The sequence below is a fragment of the Tubulanus polymorphus genome, chromosome 2, assembly GCF_964204645.1.
Source record: "Tubulanus polymorphus chromosome 2, tnTubPoly1.2, whole genome shotgun sequence".
Lineage (NCBI taxonomy): Eukaryota > Metazoa > Nemertea > Palaeonemertea > Tubulaniformes > Tubulanidae > Tubulanus > Tubulanus polymorphus.
The window spans coordinates 6,946,780-6,954,488 of NC_134026.1; the positions used below are offsets into that span (position 1 = coordinate 6,946,780).

At 38.1% G+C, this 7,709-nt stretch overlaps 1 protein-coding gene across 1 annotated transcript; it reads left to right on the forward strand.

Moving 5' to 3' along the window:
• The first annotated feature begins 3,558 nt into the window (after positions 1–3,558).
• On the forward strand, positions 3,559–7,209 carry LOC141898353 (homeobox protein ceh-30-like). The gene is made up of 2 exons (XM_074784206.1): positions 3,559–3,768; positions 6,662–7,209. Exons 1-2 carry the CDS (start codon positions 3,600–3,602, stop codon positions 7,207–7,209), a joined length of 717 nt encoding a protein of 238 aa, XP_074640307.1. The 5' UTR covers positions 3,559–3,599.
• The last annotated feature ends 500 nt before the right edge of the window (positions 7,210–7,709 follow it).

The following is a 7,709-nucleotide window of genomic DNA, read 5'->3' on the forward strand; positions in this document are numbered from 1 at the left end:
TTAACCAAAAAGTCTACTCTAATTTGTATAAAACTATGGAACTAGATGCGGAAATATACTTTGCCCGGATGAAGTTTCACATTTAATTCATATTTTTGGCTTCTCTGGCTACTTCATATTATCAATTAAAAAATGAGGACAACTTGGCGGTTTAATGCTTAGACTTGTTCTTGAAACTATACCCTAAAACAGAAATCCTTGATAACTCTTATCTTTTCATTTACTTGGCACCACGGATGTACAACGCCCCCTAGAGGAGTAACATTACACCAAAACCTCGAAAAAACATTTTGCTACAAAATTTTGATACTATCTTTCAGATTTCTAGATTCGAAGAATTTTTGCAGAACAATTTCGATATTCTTATATCCTTTTACTTTCACTCTTATAGAAAAAGGGACAATTTTACCATTTATGAAATGAAAAATGAATTCAAGTAATAAGTTGTGAGAATTTCTTTCGGAAAGAATTTGTGAAAATGTTTTTTTTTCTTTAGTGAGACGGTTTTTATATTCTTGTTGTTTGTGGAAAATTACATTGATTTTGTCACGTTATTTTGACACAATACTGTATACACACACAGACATACACCACCGTCAACAGCGAATATCGTGTCGAAATACCAGTCGACGCACATAATTTATCTGCCATTTAACTCGCGTAGCTGTACAAACATTAATTTCAACTTTCAATTGAAAATAAGTGCACAATATCCCTGATCAGTGTTTAAACTCGACGACATTTTTTAAGGTAAGGTATACCGACCGGTCTAATTAATGCGCGGTCATGCAGACTATTTCGAAGGCGTAAACTGGTCTATTTTAATGACACAGGTGTTCTGTTACAATATCCATACTTTAATAGTTTAATGATTTGTTAAGTCACGTATTGCTGGCGATAAAAGAATCAAATTCGATAATTTACTACCGGCATTCAACCCGTACGCCGTAAAAAAAACTCGACGTCTTTTCATAAACGGGTTTGATACAAGCGAATATGTCAAAGCAATCTTAAAAGATCCGCCAATGATCCACCTATGTAAGCTTATAAAGCGAGAGCATATAGGGTTAGTTTGAAAGTGTACTTTACGATTGAAAAGACCGTGTGCTTTATAACACAACGTTTAAAAAGAACCCTATTCGAGAACTGTGGAGAGAAGCAGAAATTACGAAGAAAATTTAAGTTTGTAAAGATGAGTGCCGAGGATGGGTTCGTTTTATAAATAGATGTAACAGTCCGAAAGATGATATAAAATCCCTGCACACTAAAGAGTAGGAATTGCTTCATTGAGCTGATAGTTTGACTAATCTTATCGTATTCTTAACTTGTGCATATAGTCGTCATCTTCAGCAATAATAATACCCAACATCAAACCTTTTACTTACTATGTATAACGCTAGTATTTATCTAGACTATTAGGATTGAGCTGAACAGATATAAGCTCAAGGTAACATTTCGGACACTTTATTCTTAGTAAGCACGAATTTTATGTCATCTTCAACACGAACTCAAGATACCAGTAGTTAGAATGACCACACTCAAACTTGGTGAACAGTTGATAAGATAAAAACCCAACAGATTTAAACGTTTTTAAGCCGAGAGTTTATTCAATCGAAAATTGGTTGAAATACATGACGTTTCGACCTCACACTAGAGAACATCGTCAGGTGTGAGGTTAATGAAGACACCCCATCCTGGATCGGATTGACAGCACTGATTCCTGAAGATAGATGACTATCTGGATATAATCGAAACGTCGAAAATAGATCGTTAACTAAGAGGACACATTTTCGGACACCCTTTTTTATTCTTAGTGCGCTCTATCTAGGGGATTTCACATAAGGGTTGTGCTTAGAAACTATAAAAAAAAGACGATAAAGTTCTATTGCGCACGATTCTATTCGAAAACTGGTTATTCTGATCTAATGTCCCTTTGTACGCGTTAATGTCTTCGCTTCAGTTCGACCACATTTTTCGGTTCATATAGAAATCTCTGTGTTTGTAAGAATGTATTTAGAAAATTATATATCAATTTGTAACGGTTTGTGACCGATGATTTGCTATCGGAGTCACGTATGAACTTAATATTTATGACTTTATTATCGCGCTAATGTTTCGCTATTAACTCGCTTTACCCGTTTACTAGTTTACTCGCGAATTTAAATCTTTCTATTTGAAAAGATAATCGTGCGGAGTAAATGAGTTAATTCGGTGCAATAAAAGTTTACAACACCCGGAGTACGGTCACACGAATCTCAGCCCGGTTTTATAATCCTTTATCGGTGGATTTAAGAAATTAATCTACGATTATCAGAGCTGTTGAAAGCTATTGTCACCGCGAGGAACTATTCAAGTCTCCGACATCGCTTCTTCGCACTTGAATTCAATATTTATCCATTTTGGAGTCGAATATAGCCAATAAAAGCAGAACCCAGTTCAACACTTTTGAGTTAAATTTGTCTCAGAAACTCATTGAAAATGAACTGATTTCAACTCCGAGTCTTCTTAAACTCACAGCTGTGGAACTGGATCCTGAGTTCAGAGTTAACTCTAAAACCATGGACGTATAAACTAGATCTAGTTTATACGTCCATGCTCTAACTCACAACTGTAGAACTGGACCCAGTTATCATTATCATCCAATAAGTGGCTAGTAAAACATGAAGACTAGTACTTTTTAGGTTAACTTGGCTTAATAAGAAACACGAGCTTTCTCTACCCAGTGCATAGAAGCTTCATCATTTCACTTTGAAGGTTTACACAAGATTTTTACGAGTGTTTGCCACAAATAAAGTTCACTAATTTTAGTGAAATCAAGTAATTCTCAATTTGTCCTTACTGATAGAACACTATGGTTAACACGGCCGTTCAATGACTCGTCAGAAAATAATCAAATCATAAGATTGAGATCCACAAATTTGGAAAATTATAGGAAAAACCGTCTTTCGAAGCTCTGAGCTGCTATGTCGAGGCTGATTCTGTTTTAGCCCGCGAACTATTCACAAAAAAATACAAAAATCTACTTTCTATAATTGGATGAAAATGAGCTATCGATGGATACATTAGTAGTAACGCGATCAAATGGACGTCAATTTGTATTGATACCGCTCGGTTAGCAGCAGCGGCAGCAGCAGCAGCAGCAGCAGCAGCAGCAGCAGTAGAGAGGATTTACCTGTACGGAGAGTCGGGGAGAACAAAGGAATCCAATCAGCTCATAGTTCAGACTCAACTGTAAGCCAATTAGAAACACGTTCCGCGCCAGTAAAATCTACACGGCTTTCATCTGTTAAAACCTGAATTACTTTCATTCATAAAACAACTCAATTTCACGCAGTCTTTAGACGATTATGTTCAAACTCGTCGTTTAAATGAGATAGAATTTATTCAAATTCTATGGAAAATGGAGGCTTCCTTAGAAGTGTCCGAGAATCTGTAACAGATATCGCGGCCATTTTGGATTAGCTGTAACCGTTCTTCTAGCGCAGCAATACTGAAAGCGGTTATACCGGAAGCGAAACATAATTTACCGGAAGTGAACAATAAAAAGTGACAGCGGGAAGTGAGTGATTTAGTGAATACGAGACGACGCGTGAAAAGCGATGTGGACGGATTGTGGAACGAGGTGGAGCCGAACAGCGAGTGGAACGGGTGGAAAGCAGATTGCGGAAGCGGGAATCATACCGGAAAGAGAGAGAAAGTTTACGTCATTTTCAATCTCAGATATTTTGAGTCCAGATAAATTCACACGATCTTCAACTAATTACAGTCGTAAGTAGGCTAACTCCGTGACGATGGAATGCTCCAGGTGCGGAGAACCAAAATTAACAGAAACTTATTAGTAAATCGGCACGGAAGAACCCGTTCAATTATATAAGTTCTCAAGTGGAATTTGAAGTTAAAGCATTGAAAATGAAGTTATGCTTAATTCTTGTGTCAAATTTGAAATCTAGAAATCTTGAAAATGAAACTCGATCAAGAACACCATGTAAGCATAAATTCGAAAAATTATCAAATCTATTAGGATTAGAATTTCACACTTTAAGAATACAGTTTAAGAACGCATTTGAAGGTTTATTGAGAGGCCTAACGTATCAACTGTTTTCAAGCAGCCATCATCAAGTGCAATGAATGTAAATTACACGTACATGAGTGGGACTAAGCTTGAGGTCCCTTCAGGGAAGTGACTTGAGAAGTTCAATAAGGTGCAATGATATCATTATCAGGTGCAATGACTTATTAGTATGTTGCAATAACGATGTTATACAGTTAACATCACCTTGGAGTAATCATTTGACAAATGATTACTCCAAGTCGGACAAACTGGACCGTGGTAAATTTGGTCCGAATCGTGAAAAACCGAGTTGGTTAAGTATCGGAAAATGCGCCAGGACGTCAGAAAATGAGTTCGTTTCTTTTTGAATTAGTGCCATGTCTGAAGCAAGGTTTACTGTACTTTTCAAATGAAATTTTCTGCATCGAAACTTGTATTTAATCTCTTGCATTAACATTTAGTTGAATCAGTTCTCTTCGAACAGAAGGAACCCGACCCTCGACGGGATCGGAGCGCTCTGCTCTCAGATCTATTTCACAGACGACACCGACGGATCATAGAAAAGTCGACAACAAAAACTTTATTGATCTCGATTTATTTGAATATAACGTTGTTAAAGAAACTTGTATTTGAAAAGCTGTATATAATATATATATATATATACATACATATGACAAAATACAAAGAGTCGGAAAGAAAGGTTTGAATTTCCTACGGGAGGTTTCTCCATTTATCACCGAATATTCAACTGACTAAAGTCGTTGTACAAACATCGCTTTAGAATGTGTTCAATTCAGCGCAAATGGATATGATTCCCCAATTTGTGAATTCGTTCGCTCGTTAATCATAAACAAGAAAATGTGACAGCTTTTACTGGCTTCAAAACGCCCTTTAAACAGTCTATTCACAGTCGGTATGACTTTAACTCTTACAATTCGTTAATAGGCGTCTTATTCATCAACTCGGTCCGCCATTCAAGCCTTTATCGACCGAACGCTTGTCGAAAAGAAACATTTTAATGAAATAAATGAGCCATCAGTTTGGGGGTCTTTACAACTCGAAAACGGATATCATGACACGGAATAATTTCTGCTAATAATGTGTGTTTGAATTGAAGTTTTATATCTATAGTCGGATTATAGGCTCTATACGCAGGTGTGAGGCCGATACCTGGTCCGAGACGAGTTTTCTTTAAGATATCTTGACTTTTAAATCGACACCTGTGGTGGTGAAACTATTCATTAGTTTAATTCCTTGATATCATTCTGAAGCTTTAAACTTCAAATCTCGCCGCCAGACCCAAACATTTAACAATGACACATAAACAGTTTGTAAATCTTGTCCATAAATATTTTCGTTGTAATCAAAACTTAATTCTTTAACCGAATACCGATTATCAAATCAGAGATTGCGGTATACGGCTCAGTTCACAGGGACTCAAAATCAGTAATGAATTCAAAAGTGCAGTGTTCTCCATATGTTGGAAGGGGCAGCATTCATTGTTAAATGTATGGCTGCTGAAGTAACAAGGCTTTCGATCCCCCAAAAATACAGAAACTTTGGTGTACACATTGGACCAAGCGTAATTGCGTGACTGAAGTCTAAAGGCGGTCCGAGAGTGGTCTTAATTTTTTGCAGTGACTGTGCAGACAAGGGAATGTACAAAACAAAAAAATCATTTCGTGAAAACAGGCTTTTGGTAATTCCCCGAAATTCGCTCTGTTTGAAAACGTGTGTATTAAAAACTGTTAGAAAAATTCAATCTGATCTCTTTTTTCTAAATAAACAATAAGTTAAATAGAGGCGAAATTAGATCAATGATCGCGATGATTATGTCGCGTCAGTCCGTCACGAGTGATGCTCAAGGGCTTGTTTGTTACACAGAAATCCACTAATGATCGACTACGCGAGAGGGAAAGGTTTTACTCGGGAGTGAACCAAGTATAGAGAACATATTGAATCCTATCAACTGGGAATCACCGTCTTGGAATAAGCCTCTTACGGCGACATGAAGAAAACGTCTTCAATTAGACCTGGAATGCTCTTCAATTAAGCGTATAATGTCCCTGCAATCTGATTACTCGAGGAAGCAATGTACAGCTTAGATTGATGTGTCGCCGACACCCGTTTATCCCATCATCGTTTCGTCCGCCGTGTACGACCAGTTTTAAATTCTCTCGATTGAAAATTCATTAACGAAACGACGACGTATCGATTTTGTCGCTGATGCCGCCGTTGCCTTTTTCGGGAGACCATTTTCATCTCGAGTGTTTGACACTATTACCAAATCCTGTTAGCATAATTGCATAAAAGGTTATCGGGAAAGACAGTTCGGTTATTAAGTCTAGTTTGTCGTCGTTTCGCATGGGCGGGTTTGATTCGTTTTGGCTCGTGACGGCTCGTTTGTCCGATAATGGCTCTTTGAGAGCGATTTAATGGAGAGAAAGCGTTCGTAAATGATCGCCAAATTCCGTATCATTTTCTACATAATTGTATCAATTACGACGCGCACAATGACAACGAAATTGCTCGATTGATCAGCGCCCATTCGAAAATTGGCTTTCCAAATTAAATTCCCGTTCATCATCATCATTTTGTCTCTATTTTCAGATGAAGATAAGAGCCATATCGATGATAAGCCGACGACTGTGAACCACTCCGCGACGGCACCGGCATCGGCATCGATCCAACCAGACCAAGACGATGATGACGTCATCGAATCCGCCGCCCTCGCGGTGACTAACGAAGATACCGACCCCGATTCTAAAGGTCAAGGTCGTCGCGCCCGGACTGCTTTCACTTACGAACAATTGGTGGCGCTGGAGAATAAATTCAAAACTACGCGTTATCTATCCGTGTGCGAAAGACTGAATTTAGCCTTATCTTTGAACCTGACTGAAACTCAGGTTAAAATCTGGTTCCAAAACCGACGGACTAAATGGAAAAAACATAATCCGGGTCGTGACGTCAACTCACCGCCTTCGCCACCTATCGGCGGATTCAGACAACCGCTCTATCACGTGTTTCCGCTATCGGCTCCAGGTCGGGTGTATTCGCCATATTTCGGACATTTTTCTTCGATACCTAGAATACCGAATTCGTCAATGTACGGTCGACTATGTTACCCTCAACCCAATCACCCCGGCACAACACCCTGAAGTTTGATTTCTGATTATTTTATTCAACACCATGCAATGTTAACGGTGCTGCGGACTTTGTTCAACTCAATAGTATTTATTTAACTTATGTGACTATAATAAATATTTCTAAAAAACATTCTGTTTCCTGAATTTAATTTTGAATTCCTTCGCAATTTTCTTTTCAACCACTTCAATCTTAACCAATTCTTTAGCGCCAGTTAACTAATATATAAAATTTTCAGGTATTTGTAAATTCCGTTGTTACTTACTGGCCATAGCGAACCCCAGGGCTTTAGAATCAAACACTAGTTTTCAAATAACAAGCTTAGCTAAAAAGCAATTTGGTTGAATTGAAGCCATTATATTTGGAAGTGATCAGGCTTTACTTGCTATCGATGTGATATTTGGCAACATCGGTGACCACAGAATCGCACTGTAAAACTGCCACGATGCGGGTAATATTTGATTCTAAACTCGGCATTGATCAGGGTCATTCGGTCTTCCATCGTCGCACTATT

Bases quoted from the DNA above. Each gene is read 5' to 3' on its own strand.
- LOC141898353 (XM_074784206.1), top strand. From the start codon at position 3,600: ATGTGGACGGATTGTGGAACGAGGTGGAGCCGAACAGCGAGTGGAACG. The intron at 3,769-6,661 runs GTAAGTAGGCTA...CTCTATTTTCAG, and splicing joins ATCTTCAACTAATTACAGTC to ATGAAGATAAGAGCCATATC.